The sequence below is a fragment of the Drosophila navojoa genome, chromosome X (genome assembly GCF_054131105.1).
Source record: "Drosophila navojoa isolate 15081-1374.11 chromosome X, UAZ_NAV_1.0, whole genome shotgun sequence".
NCBI classification, from domain to species: Eukaryota; Metazoa; Arthropoda; class Insecta; order Diptera; family Drosophilidae; genus Drosophila; species Drosophila navojoa.
In genome coordinates, this window is record NC_142895.1 from 26,969,840 (window position 1) to 26,983,725 (window position 13,886).

The 13,886-nt window shown below is 43.6% G+C and overlaps 4 protein-coding genes across 6 annotated transcripts in view; 1 reads left to right on the forward strand and 3 right to left on the reverse strand.

The window, feature by feature from the left end:
• The window catches only part of goe (endothelin converting enzyme 1), a 32,000-nt gene that overhangs the window by 7,361 nt on the left and 10,753 nt on the right, over positions 1-13,886 (forward strand). For 2 of the 3 annotated variants that reach the window (XM_089263715.1, XM_018109911.3), the window contains exons 2-4: positions 1,378-1,787; positions 2,703-3,053; positions 3,113-3,277. In XM_089263715.1, the coding sequence (XP_089119841.1) occupies positions 1,472-1,787; positions 2,703-3,053; positions 3,113-3,277 (832 nt within the window). In that variant the 5' untranslated portion in view covers positions 1,378-1,471. The remainder of the gene's footprint in view (positions 1-1,377; positions 1,788-2,702; positions 3,054-3,112; positions 3,278-13,886) is intronic. The other variant, XM_089263716.1, reaches the window with a different exon arrangement.
• Twdlalpha (Tweedlealpha) lies at positions 3,374-4,859 on the reverse strand. Its single transcript, XM_018107326.3, has 3 exons — positions 4,773-4,859; positions 3,846-4,662; positions 3,374-3,781 (listed from the first exon to the last, which is right to left on the reverse strand). The coding sequence occupies exons 1-3, from the start codon at positions 4,785-4,787 to the stop codon at positions 3,492-3,494; spliced, it is 1,122 nt and encodes a 373-aa protein (XP_017962815.1). The 5' UTR covers positions 4,788-4,859; the 3' UTR covers positions 3,374-3,491.
• Positions 8,342-9,533, reverse strand: TwdlZ (TweedleZ). The gene has a single exon (XM_018107327.3). The coding sequence runs from the start codon at positions 9,531-9,533 to the stop codon at positions 8,913-8,915; it is 621 nt and encodes a 206-aa protein (XP_017962816.1). The 3' UTR covers positions 8,342-8,912.
• On the reverse strand, positions 12,389-13,525 carry TwdlY (TweedleY). Its single transcript, XM_018107328.3, has one exon. It carries the CDS (start codon positions 13,362-13,364, stop codon positions 12,609-12,611), a length of 756 nt encoding a protein of 251 aa, XP_017962817.1. The 5' UTR covers positions 13,365-13,525; the 3' UTR covers positions 12,389-12,608.

The following is a 13,886-nucleotide window of genomic DNA, read 5'->3' on the forward strand; positions in this document are numbered from 1 at the left end:
AGGAGCTTTGCGGACATTTGCCATGATATGATAAATCATCCAAGTTCAACAGAAATAGTGCGGCCATCGATTTTGTTGGCCCGTCTAGATTTCCCTGAGGCATAGTTGTATAGAGTCCGATATGATGCATGCCCTGCAATTGGACTGAAAAGCTATATTAGTCAGTGTTAAAAATACATGCCCTCTATATATGTTTTTGATCAGGGCAGTTGGATTCTTATAATAAGGTTGAGCCAAGCGAAAAATTTTTACTTTCTATATTAGACTATGTCACAAATGAATAAGTTTTATATTTATAAGTCTTAAACGGTTTATTTAGATAGCTATATTTTATTATATAAGTATATTCAGATTTAATACAACAAATAATGGAATTAACTTTTTCCCAGCTCTTCCCTATCTGCTAAATAGTGGGTGGCTCGCAGATTATATGACAAGCTGGCGATAAAATTACAATTTGTAAGCTATTTTAAGCTCGGCACAATTGCAGCGTATCCGCCCACAAGGTGTGGCTATAATACGATCCACTCATGGGTGGGGCGCATCTTGAGAAAACGTGCGCAATCCGAGCCAGGAGGTGCGAAAACTTTTAACACCAACCTAATGAACCAGGAGTGGGCAAGATTTCTATGTCAGTGGTCAATTATGATTAGCAGAGAGAGAAAGAGAGAAAGAAAGAGAGAGAGAGAGAGAGTGAGATAATGTTGAGTTTGTTCTTAATTAGCTGCCAATTGAAATTTATGTACATTACATTCGTGACTGAAATAAAGCCAAAATCCGCTATATATAGGTAGTTTTATATCTCACCAGAGAAAGAGTGAGAAAGAGAGAGAGAGAGAGAGAGAATGAGAGAGTGCATGAGTTGGCTTGCAAATTGGCAGCAATTGTTGTCAATTTAAAATTGAAAAGAAGTCAAATGTTGACAGGAATGCACAAGCTATATATAACAATATATATATGTATATACATATCTATATAGACATGTATACATGTATATATCTGTTAAGCACGCATCATGTAGTACTCGCTGGCACATATCTGAGCTGCCGAGTGGGCGCTATCTTCGTGCGATTTCTGACTTATCTGAGATGCTCCATATAGTCTCTTGAGTGCGAGCGAATGTTTTTTTTCTGTTTGACTTGTATATCATGTCTCAAGGTAATCTTTTGATAATCAAGCGCTACGGCAAGCTCGCTGAGCTGATAAGATGCGAGTAAACTCACTGAGCAACTAGTCGAATATATATGACTATAAATTGCCGTATTTGAACATATATAGTGGAACTATATACCATAGTATAGCCGTAAATATGCCCATCTACTTTCGAGTGTCTGCGATTTCAAATGATTTATTTCCGTTTCTATGTTTTGCTTGCAGTTAGCGTAAAATGCGCTTAAATTAGCGCAGATTTGGAACAGCAGCCGGTAGCCGTAGCAGACATCTTTAGTTGACTGAGTGCCCCAGCGACAGCATGGCCCTGAACCAGGGCAAGTACAAGCCGACAATCTGTGCCATCGACGAGGTGGACGATCGCAGCTACAAGCTCCACACGGGCCCCGACGATGAGCGCGTCGGCCTTGGCAGCAAGCTGCAGATCGAGGGCAGCGAAACGGCTCCATTGACCACCAATCAGCAGAAGCTGCACATGGACGATGCTGGCCTGACGCCCAAGGAGCTGGAGGCGGCGCGCAAGGAGGCCCTCAGCGAGGTCAGTGGCGCGGGGGGCGGAGTTACGCCCACAGCGAACACACCGAACTCGACGCACGCATCGGCGAATGGACTGAGAGGTGAGGCAGCGACACCAATAAAAGCGGTTAAGATGAACGAAAAGAAAGAGAGGGAAAGAGAGAAAATAAAAGAGGCATTCACTTAACTAATATAATCAAATGATCATTGCATTTACACTTAAGTGCGCCATTTAATAATGAATCACTGCATTTCGCATATCACTAAACATACCTAACCAACGATACTTTCAAATTGTTCTCCGACTTAAAATGAAAATGGGAAGTCAGGCTAGGACAGCGTTGTTAAATATCTGTATTAGGCAGAAGGTAGATCCCATAAAGTATATATGTATATTTTTGCTGAGGGCGACGAGTCAAGACGATTGATCCCTGTCCATCCTTTCGTATGTATGGATTCGCCGATTTCAGAAGATCTAAGAGATAAAGATTTGTTGTTTACTTTTAAGCTTATACAGTCCGTGAGTCTCTACGTTCGTCTGCTCTTCTGTTTGTCGTGTCAATTCTTCGCTATTTAATCTAGAAGCATGAAACCCCAAACATATATCTTTGAAATCACAAAGATGCAAAAGTTAAACTGACTATACCCAAGATCGAAATATCTGGTTATTGTGAGTGAGTATTATGCAGTCGGTAGCACTCGACTTCCAGGGCAATGCGAAGATAACAAAAGTAAAGTGAATAATTTTAATTTTTGGAATTTTGAATGGAACTCGAGTACAACAATGTATAATCTTCAAGTGACATTATTTCTTGATAACACCGTAGAGGAGAGATAGGCTTTTGTTTGACTTTGTGAGGAACTTAAGCAATAGACATGGAATTTCTTGAGAAGAACTTATTGAGGGGCCATAAACGTAAATACATAGCACTACATTCATCATCGTGATCATAATCATATTTTCTGCTCACATCATCATTGCATGCTGCGGATCATATTGCTGGATATATGTATAGCCCTGCTGCTTCCAGGACGCCGCTCCTTCGATGCGCTGATGAGCCTGTCGCGCAAGCGCCGCATCCTCTACGTGGCCACCGCCTGCCTGTGTGCGCTGCTGCTCGTGATTATCATCATGCTGCTGGCGTTCTGGCCCGAGGTGCCGTTCCACTTGCGTGCGCCGCTCTGCCTGCAGCGCGAGTGCGTCGAGAGCAGCCGGCAGCTGCTGCTCTGGGCGAACACGACGAAGAGTGCCTGCCACGAGACTTACGACTGGGCGTGCGGCAACTTTGCCAACGAGTACGCCAATGGGGACTACTATGTGATTAAGCGCGGCGAGTGGAACTACAAGACTTACAATGAGTATCAGGGTAAGAGCTCAGCTGCAATTACTCCGAGCCATTTGATCAAACTTCTTCGTTTCGTGCAGAGCTCAACGAACTGAACCGCTTCATATCCATGCTGCCCAATGTTGCCGAGCGAGCCTACGCCGTGGAGTCAACCATCAGCAGTCTCTACCGCAACTGCCGCGACATCGATGCCCTGGACAAGAGTCAATCGGATCTGTTGCTCAAGCAGGCCATCAAATCTGTGGGTGAGTTGCCCAACACAACGCTAACGCCAAATGCTATCGGAAGGAGCCGGAGCAGCCTTTTAGCTTTTGCTGGAATCGAAATTCGATTGATTTACGGATATTTTAGAATCAAAGGGCAGTTTTATTAGGAGTGCAAAAAAAAAAAAAGATTTGTTTAGATTATTGCAACTAGTGTAAAAAAAAAAGATATTCGTTAGCTTCTGCTGTAGCGTCTCTAGTGGCTAGGCGGCAGATATGTCGAGCTCTGGCTGCCCTTGCCCAGGGTGGTGGTGGTGCTGCTGCTGCTGCCGCCGCTGCTTGTGATAACGGCCTGTCCGTTGGCATGACCCAGGCTGCCATCGCCGCTGCTGGTGCTGATGAAATTCTGACTGCCAGCGGAGGCGAGGCCACCGGCTGAGGAGCTGACGCCGCTGCTGCCAGCGTCGAGAATGCCAACGACAGACTGGGCAGGTGCCACGCCGCCATCGGTGTGCTCCGAGGTGCCCTCGATGCGGTCGTACTCGGCTGTGGCGCGAGGGAATGTGTGTGTGAGTCGGAGATTGGGAGATGCTTATCGGATTGGACTTACCCTGAATCTGTTGCTGGGCATGGGAAGCCTCGGCGTCGGTCTTGTACTTAATGAAGAAGACCTCTGGCTTGCTGGGAATGGTGGGCGCCGGTGTGGCGATGTCGTTGACCTCCAGCGTCGAGTCCTTCTTGCTGAGCACGTAGATGACGGTCTTCTCCTCCTTGGGCGCGTACTCGGCCGACAGCTTGACATTGGCGCTGCTCGACGATGGCGCCTTAATGAAGATGACGCGATAGTTCTTCTGCGGACGGCCAATCACCAGGTGCTTGACACGCTCCAGATTCTCGTGCTCCTCGGGCGCGGCGATCGTGATGAACTGTTTGTGCACAATGGGCGCCTCGAAGGCCACCTGTTGGTCCACCTGCTGCTGCTGCTGATAGCTGGGCGCCTGATACCCAGCCAATCCTCCAAATCCAATGCTGGGCGTTAGACCGAAGCCCGCAAAGTTGCTTGTGGCACTATTGCCAAAGCCGCCGCTGACAAGGCCCGGTGAGGAGTGTCCACCACTGCTAATGCCGCTGCCCTGGCTGTAAGTGTTGCGGCCAAAGCCCGAACCGGAACCGGAACCGGAACCAGAGCCAGAGCCGTAAGCGGTACTGGAGCCGGAACTGGCGCTGTTCAGCAACGAGCCAACGCCGGCGCCATGGAATGCCCCCAGTGGTCCATAGGTGGACACGCTCTGAGTGGTGCTCGGCGCGCTCAGAAAACTGGAGCCGTGTCCCCCACCACCCGTCGTGGTCAGAGTTCCAGAGACGCCGCTGCCATAGTTGTAGCCCTGAGGCTTGGCTTGAGCCAGGGCGCAGAGCGTGCACAGTGTCTGCATAGCGAGAGTGTGAGAGTGAGAGAGATGGAGTTAGTTTCAGTGTGAGTGTGAGAGAGACGGGTAGGTGGGTGTGTAATCCTTGTGTGTTATCCATTAAGCCTTACCACAAATAGCCGCATGCTGGATACAGACTTGGTTAGGCTTCAGAAGCTTCAGTTGGTTAACTGATGCCGCTCCTCGCCGCCGTTTGGGCTTTTATAGTCGCACATTTGGGCCCCGAAGCGATTCCCTAATCAATATACTCAATATTCAATATGAATTCATATTTCTTCTGCTGTTTCTATTGCTATTGTTGTTGCTTCTTGTTTCGTCTTCTATATGATGGTAGCTAATTAATTGCTCAATTATTTGGCTATGCGAACATACCTCTGACATTTGAGTTGACGCTCTCTTGCTCGCTCTCTAGCGCGCAGCGGTTCTCCACTTGCTTCCTTTAATGTGACCTGTTGTCTGATAGCTGTCGTTGTTGTTGTTGTTGTTGCTGCTAATCTTGGCGGCCATAAATCAATGCTTCAAGTGATCAGTTTGCAACTCTTCAGCGACCATTGACAACGCATCACCATAAGCTTAAGCAAACACATTGATAAATAATCGAAAAAAAAAGAATCAATTGTTAATTTCCGTTGCATTTTTGTCTTTGCAGCCAACTGCGAATTCCTTGAGATCACGAAATGATCGATTGGCGAATTAATTTATGCGTCGAGCTCGAGCTCATCTGATGACGTCTGTTCACAGCTAATGACTGAGAGCGCATCAATTTTATCATTATATTCTCATGTGGGGGTTAAATTAATTAAGCCAAGCCAACGGCTCCAGATCAATGTCTGATTATTTTCAATCAAATTCGATTCCATTTAGTACAGTTTAGTCTAACGTGAAAATGGATAGAGCAAAAAGCATACTCGTTCCAATTTAAATGGAATCAAATGAGCTTACTGGAGAATCGATTCAATATGTTGAGGAACTATTTAATTGAAAATTATTTTCCTTTGTAATATATGTATATGAGCAAGTCTATATGTATTTTAGCTCCTTAAAGTCCCATTTCCTTTGCAAAAGTTCTATGCCTAGTCTTATAGGGTATTTGATAATCGTGTACGCTCTCGGCTGGGCGTCTCTTGATTCTCTTCTGATAATGTTATTAATGAACGCAATTTGTCTGCTGTCCATGTTCGAAATGTTCAATACAACAAGTTCTCTGGCTGCTATACAACTTTTTTTTATCTAAACAAATTCTTTGGGATTTTTCTTAGAGACTATGGAGAGACCAAGCTTCCGCAATGGAATACTTGTTTGACGTACTAAGTATTTAATTATGTGTAAGCCCCGAGAGTTCGAAATTCGTAGAAATTCATTGGCCAAAGCATAATTACGTAGATTCTAGACTGCCTGAATGAATCTTGGTGTTTGTTAATTAAAATGTTTATGCATATATTGAATGATGTGCCTTAATGTGTGCGAATTCAAAATGAGAAGTCTAAAAATAAAGATGCCCCTCTTTAGAGTATTCAATTGAATGTGATACCGGAATATGTCTAGACAAGGATTTGAAGCAATGCTGAGAACAGATATTCATTATGATAAATCATATAATTTGAGCATATATTAAAGATATATTTAAAAAGCAGAGACGTGCTCATGGTTATAGTAGTGTAGGCGAGGCATTATTATGCAGGAAATCTACACACCTTTATATACAATGTCTCTGCTATTGGTCTTTCGATTTAAAAATATTTATATTTTTCGATAACAAAGTTATCGACGGAAACTTAACATGATAAAATTGAACTGCTTACAGCATACTCTATGTTTACAATTTTATTTTGTGAAGAATATACTGTTTTTTGTCTTTATATAATTTTACATAGTGGACCCTCTGATAATGAGCACATTTTTTGGGAAAATAAGATCCATTTAACGGCCAACAAAAAACATTTATTGTATGCCGAATTTCCGTGTGTGTCGAACAACGAAATAAGGAAACTATGATTGTTTTGTCCATCGACCGTTTTAGCATTTTTTGGAATGAATTGTGTTCGTTAACCGAGGGTCCACTGTAGTTGAGTTCAAGCACATAAAGTTGTGTTCATCAAAGTTCATAGTAGTACACCGAAATGAAATAAAACGAAGCGGTATGTAACTGTAATAAAATGCAAAAAGCAGAATTCCGAATAATTTCAGAATTAAAATATGATTATTCTAATATTCGTTCGCCCCTATATTGTTGAAATAATATGTTTGCTTCATAGTAAAAATATTTCCAGAAATATAGAAAATTGAGTTGGCTCAACTGAGTGTAAATGGTGCAGCTGAGCAAATGCTAGATATTTCTGGCCCGATCGACCCGGTTCAATGTGTTTCAATGTGAATATGCCACACTGGTCAGGCTTGTCTGGGCTGTTGGCAAATAGGCCGGTCTATAGCTATGTTTGTTAACTGAAGCATTTCCATTTTCATTTGATAAGACTCGTGGCTAGTGGCTAGTGGCTCTTAGCTGCTGGCGGTATGCAACGAAGAGATGGCTCGATTATGTCGTGTCATTTGTATACTTGAGCTGCGACTAAAAGCAGAAATTCCAAACGTCGTCGTCGTCGTTGTCATCTTATTTTGTTGTTGTATATATTTATTTATATATTTATTATTGAAAAATTTCATTATAATTGGCATAATTTGAATGCGCTTTGGGGCGAGCTTTGTCGGTTTGTCGGCTCGCGCGGCCGATCTGGCAGTTACTTAAGACCACATTTTATATGGCTAAAATGTTATGATTTATGCGCGGTAGCCACCTTGAAATAAGCCGATTGAATTCAGCAGCCGCAGCACAAAAAAAAAAAAAAAAGTTATTAGTCAGACGGTAGTATTTTGAGATGCTCGAATCTATATCAATTAAGTCCATTGTACAGCATTTGTCACTGCAGTGTGTGTATGTGTGTGTGTGTGTGGGTGTGTGCGTGGCCCAGTCCAAAACGAATGACTTAGAACACAAACTTTTTACGTCAAACCAATTAACGCATTGGCCTTGGAATATGGATTGCATAACTTTTCCTCTATTGTTTCTTCTTTTGTATATATGTATATACTTTAATGTTGTTTTTTCTCTTTTTTTGAGTTTGTTTTAAGTTTCTTATGCATATTTGAAGATTAATAGCTGCCGTCTTGTGCGGTTCGGTTCGGCTGCCAATCACAAAAAGGTCGTCTAGTTGATGTCCAGATATGGCCGCCGCTTCCACAATCCCATTAATTAAATGCAAATGCAAATAAATCTACACGAGCTGCTTTGCGAATCGGCCAACAAAATAAAAAAGATGCATTGATGTCTCTTTATTTCTATCTCTTCTTCTTCTTTTTTCTTAATTTAACTATTTGCAAAATTTATGTAAATCGAACTGAAATTCGTGGCTTGCCGATCCTCGACGAACCACGAATGCCCTCTATCAGCATCTTCATGATAATTAATGTAGTTAGGAGCAGAGGCAGAGGCAGCAGAGAGGAATGAACTAAGAAAATATATATATAGTCATATGCCTGGCACCAGGCAACACACACACACACACATGCAGACATCTTACTCTCCCTTTAAATAAATAGAAATGTGTGCATATTTGATAGTACATTTAGTTTTTATATTTTTAATATGATATTTTTGCAATACTCAAAATTAAATTCTCAACGATTTATTTGGCTTAAAATACAAATTAGTTTTTTGTTCAGGAATATTTGTGCATTTCTTGTTCTTCCCATTGTCCATATGCTTCGCATTGCCTCAAGCCGCCTCGTTTGGCACAGGGTCATAGCACTTTGGCAAAAAGGAAAAAACAGACAAGAAAAAACACTTTTTTTTATATATAAAATTGAAAATAAAATCAGACAAAAAAAATACACACATAAACTATAAAAGTTTGCAAAAAGTATGCGAAATCTACACTAATAAAACACTTTGCGGCTGTTGAGGCGAACGTTTTAATTTACGCGTTCGCGATTTTTTTTATGACTACTTGTGGTTGTTGTTGTTGCTGTTGTTGTTATTGGATTAGTGGGGTTTTTATTTGTATCGGCATTGTCTATATTTTTAACGCTTATCACTTTTATGCAAATGCTGCTACCCGGCAATGTTAATAAGACACTTGGTGGTGCGCATGGGACGATCGTTAAATTGACACCACCCAATCGCCTGCAGCACCACAGCCACATTCACTCGAACACACACATGCACACTCACACAGATATGCACACGCTTATGCGCTTTAATGAAAACTCTTTGCTGGTCGCTGATAGTCGTAGCCCAGCTGAGCCCCTTTGGCCGCCTCTGCCGGGGCCTTTGGGGGCTCCAGGGCGCCGATCACAGACTGCACGGGCGCCACGTAGGGCGCCGCATGCTCCGAGTTGCCGCCCAGCACGTCGTACTGCGTCTGGATCTCACGCTGGGCAGCGGCCGCCTCCTCGTTGGTCTTGTATCTGATGAAGAAGACGTCGGGCTTGGACAGCGACTGCTGCTGCGGCTTCGGCGGCTCTATATCTTGGGCCTCCAGCTCCGGCTGCTTGCGGCTCAGCACATAGATGACCGTGCGCTCCTCCTGGGGCGCCAGCTCGGCCGTGTACTTGAGCGCCTCGTTCTGTGTATTGGGCGCGCGGATGAAGATGACGCGATAGTTGCGCGTGGCACGTCCGATCAGCAGGTGCTTGGTGCGTGGCTGCAGCTCCTCCGGGTCCTCAGCGGCCACGATGCTGTAGAACTGCTTGGTAATCAGCGGCGCTGACGTTGTGGGACTCTCCCCAGCCGCCGGTGGCAAATAGGAGCGCGTCGGCAGCGCCTGGCAGTGGCCAAAGAGCTCCAGCGAAACGAGAAAGATGACAAAGCCCAACATGATGCTAGTGGATGATGCCCCGAAATGTGTGTGGCAGTGGGTGGCCGCATGCCGTATATATATTGGGCAGAATCTTGGAGTGTTTTTTGCACACAATTCGGGGCCCAATTAGCCAAAGACTTTGGCAACGAACTTGTTGCAAATTAGTGAAAACAAAGGAGCCGTTAAAAGCGAAATTGTTACAACATTTGACTGCCAAGATCTCGAGATTATTTTCGTAATATTTGCACATTTGTGTTTGAGTTGCGATTGGCATAGAATACATATATTTCCGCTGCATTTTGTAATACACATATACACATGTTTGTATTTCATAAATATACATACATATACATATATCATAAATTTCAGAGATCATAGTTTTGGCTCATTTATCTTTTATCGCTGCGCGCATAAACATCTTGTTTGGCCATTGTCCACAGTTTATGCGGCATCACTCAACGCCCCCACATTGCTTCTTCTTCTTCTTCTTCTTCAGCTTCTCCATTTTTTGACTAATGGGCAGCTGGTGTGATCTAATCTGCGCTTCACAGCCTTTGCATTTGTTCAACATTTCAAAGTTTTTCTTATTGTTTTTGTTGTTACTTTTTGTATATTTTGTGCGTTTCGCAGCCTCGCAGCTGATTAGTAGATTAATTCATTTTGGTTTCGGTCGCGTTGTTGTCAACAAGTCGAGACAATTAAAATATCAACAGCGATATGTTTCTCTTATTTGTTATATTTGTGTGAGAATACGACGAGCTGGCTGGCTTGACATCAATTTTGATTTCGGCTTCGATTCAGGCCTCGATGCGCATCGATTTGCATAAATTGACGCGTAATTCCCACACTTTCATGTCGCATTTGGCAAAATGGTACAGCTAATTTGATTTATGACTTGATTTATTAAGAAAAATCGCCTCTGCCCAAAGCTGAAGCCGCCAGAAATCAGAAATCACTGATACAGATGTAAATGATCTTGTACGAAGGTTACCCAAGGGCTGCTCGCTTGCCGCCTGCGACCTAATGAAACGATACAGATTTGGGCTCGACATAAATGAGAGTATCTCAAGATTTGAATAGTCAATAATAAAAAGTCATTCAAATTTCAGAAATAAGAAGCAGAAATACATATATATTGCTTAAATATATTACTAGTTACATATTATAAAAGTATTAGAGCACGAGTTATTTAAATGTAAAAATATATAAATCACAATTCTTTTTGTTGGCACTGACAAATCAAGTTTATGCTTAATATGTGAAGTATTGGGTCGATCACTAAGTGATTTCGTTTGATGACAGCAGATGATCTGAATTTTGTTTGCAAACAACTGAATTTAATCGCTTTACCGTTACTTATTTAAATAACTGATATAGTAAGGCATGTTTGTAAAAACTTTGTTAGAGCTTGCGAAATAGTCTTGCTTTGGTGGATGGAAGGTCGAAAGCAGCATATTCGCCAAATTTTTTAGTGTTTTACTATCGAAAGTGTTTTTACACTTAGGTAAGGCAAAAATGTTGTGATGTTTTATGGAGAAGCTCTATTGACCCACACGCCAATGCCAAAATTGGTTTGCAAATCTCCAAAATTCCAGCAATTTCGATCTTCAGACTGGAAGGGGCCTCTTGAGGATGATAAAAGATCCCTAATAAAACAAACAGACTAGTAGATTCCTAATTAGACAAAGGTCAAATGAGCTATAATGGAGCTAGGTAGAGTGCGAGCAGCTTAGGAGGGACAGCTCTCTGAAACCCTGGTGCATTTCTCTGCAGGAAGTCTATCCATAATGGAATGTCGGATCAAGGCAACTATCAGCGGTTGGCAAATAGAGCAGCTGTTCAGTCGAAATTATGAAACTCTACAAAAAGACATCCTTGATGGACTACTAGGTGTTTAAGATCTCAACTCGAGCTTAATATCAATTATTATTATTATAACAATTATTGCTGATTGTCAATCCAGAGTCCTACATTACATTATTGTATGTTAAGACATTGTTTAGTTAAGATTGATGTACAAACTGTGTGTGATGGACTCAACGCTTGTTGAAAACGAAAAAATATGCATATAATAAATCAAAATGTAAATTCGAGAGTTGATTTAACTTCATGTCAACTGCTGACAGCAGCTACTATGCGCCATCTGACCTACATATGGATTGTGATGTCAACATTTATGTAGCCATTGATCTATCTCCATTCATGCCAGACAATAACAAAATATCATTAGTCTGGCTACAATCGCTAATGTTACGATCATCGTTTAATGTGGTTCAGCTGATTTGAGCCAAGATTTGTATTCATGCTGCACTCAATTAGGCCACATTCAGCGGTTAATGGAGCTCTTAATCTATCCATCTGATAGGAGACTAATGTTCCAATGTATTTTCTCTCCCTCACTCACACTCCACTCACTCTCCATCCCTCACTCCCTCTCTCTCTCTCTGTTTCTGGTTGAACTCATGCATATTTATGCATTTGGCCTGCGCCGCAGCATTAAGATCGACGTCATATTTTGTCATGGGGCGTCAGTTTAACGATCGCTCGAAGTAAAAGATGCGCTGTTTGATTCAATTATAATTAACTTTGATGTGCTTATTTTGATTTCTCACTTCATTTAAGCTAATATTGAGGTATTTTGGGCGCCGGGCCGCTTTGTTGGCTGTCGAATTGTTTTTTGGACGTTTGAATTGTTGATTTGCATTTGAGCATTTTGCTTTTTGGCCGCTTCGGACCTTTATTAGCCGCTTGGCATGATTTGAGCAACATTTCAATTTATTTATGGCATTTTTATTAATTTTTTAAATGGCATTTTATAGCGCGGAAACTACGCGACCTTACCCCAAAGAAGTGCCTCTTGAATAAACGTTGCGTACTTCTTTATATATACAATTTATTTATTTATTTTTTAAAACAATAACAAAAACAAAAAACAAAAAAAAATATATGTGGTCGAGGGAAACAATGTGCTTAAAACTAAACAACACATAACAAGCTATTAGAAGGACTGAAGTTTGTGTGCGTGTGTGGGCGGGGATTGGGTTTGGGGATAGGGGCGTGGCGTGGCGTGGTGGTGTGGAGTGCCGGGGGAGCTTACAGCTTGAGGGCACTGGGCAGATACTGGGTAGAGGGATTGGTGCTGGGGCGATTGACCTGGCGATAGTTGTAGCTGCCATCGGGATTGAGGCTGTCGAGGCTGCCGATGACGGAGGTGATCGGAGCGTTGTTGTCCTCCTGGAACTCGTTGGTGCCGCCCAGCTTGTCGTACTGACCCTGGATCTCCTTCTGGGCCTGGTTGGCCTCGTCGTCGGTCTTGTACTTGATGAAGAACACCTCCGGCTTGCTGGGCTGCGTTGGCGCTGGTGTCGCAATATCGTTGGCATCCAGATCGTTGCCCTTCTTGCTCAGCACATAGATGACGGTCTTCTCCTCCTGCGGCGCAAACTCGGCCGAGTACTTCACGTTGGCATTGTCGCTAGCTGGCGCCTTGATGAACACCACGCGATAGTTCTTCTGCGGCCTGCCGAGCACCAGATGCTTCACCTTGTTCTCGTTGCCGCGCTCCTCGGGCGCCGACACCAGATAGAACTTCTTGTTGATGATGGGCGCTGGCGTGGTGCTAGCCGGCGGCAGGTACTTGTCGCCGCCGCGATGTACCTGCTGCAGCTGGCCCACCGGGCTCGGCAGCACCAGTTGGCCGCCGGGGTTCGGCAGGCCCGTCAGGCCAACGCCGCCCGTAAAGAGATCGCTAGTCTGCGGCTGCTCGTAGCCGTACTGAGGACGTGCCTCGGCCAGGGCCAGCAGAGCGGCGACGCAGCCGAGCACTAACTGAGCTGATGTGGAGCGCATTTTCGAATTGAGTTCGATTTGGTGAGTTTCTATGTGTTATCCTTGTGGTAATCCTTGAATGCTTGCTAGCTTGGTTGTTGCTATCGCGTCGCGTTCGTTTGAGCACGTTTTGCTTTGGATTGCTTGAGGGCAATGGTTGCATTTCTGGTCGCTCCACTTGGCTTATATGCGCTGCTTTCCAGATCGGCTATGGCCGCTGGCTGCGCTGTCGGCGCCATCAGTTACCAGCTTGTTGTTGTAATTTATGTAAATCAGCATAATCAGCAACAGCAACAGCAGCAGCATCAGTAAAAGCATCAGCAACAGCAACAGCAACAGCAGCGGGGCAGTCGAGCTGCTTGGCGGTTGCTCGGCTTGGCACATGGCAATAACAATTTGGACATGTCCACAGAGTTCGCTCGCTTTCAAGATAGGCTCAAACAGCGAATGCTGCCAAAAATGTATTCAAATCTCTCAACTGCATGTTGAGTCAGCTACAGGCAGTGGGGCGTGGCTGATTCTGATATGCGCTGTGTAGCCATG

Bases quoted from the DNA above. Each gene is read 5' to 3' on its own strand.
- Twdlalpha (XM_018107326.3), bottom strand. The intron at 3,782-3,845 runs GTAAGTCCAATC...CTCGCGCCACAG, and splicing joins TGCCCAGCAACAGATTCAGG to CCGAGTACGACCGCATCGAG.
- TwdlZ (XM_018107327.3), bottom strand. From the start codon at position 9,533: ATGTTGGGCTTTGTCATCTTTCTCGTTTCGCTGGAGCTCTTTGGCCAC.
- TwdlY (XM_018107328.3), bottom strand. From the start codon at position 13,364: ATGCGCTCCACATCAGCTCAGTTAGTGCTCGGCTGCGTCGCCGCTCTG.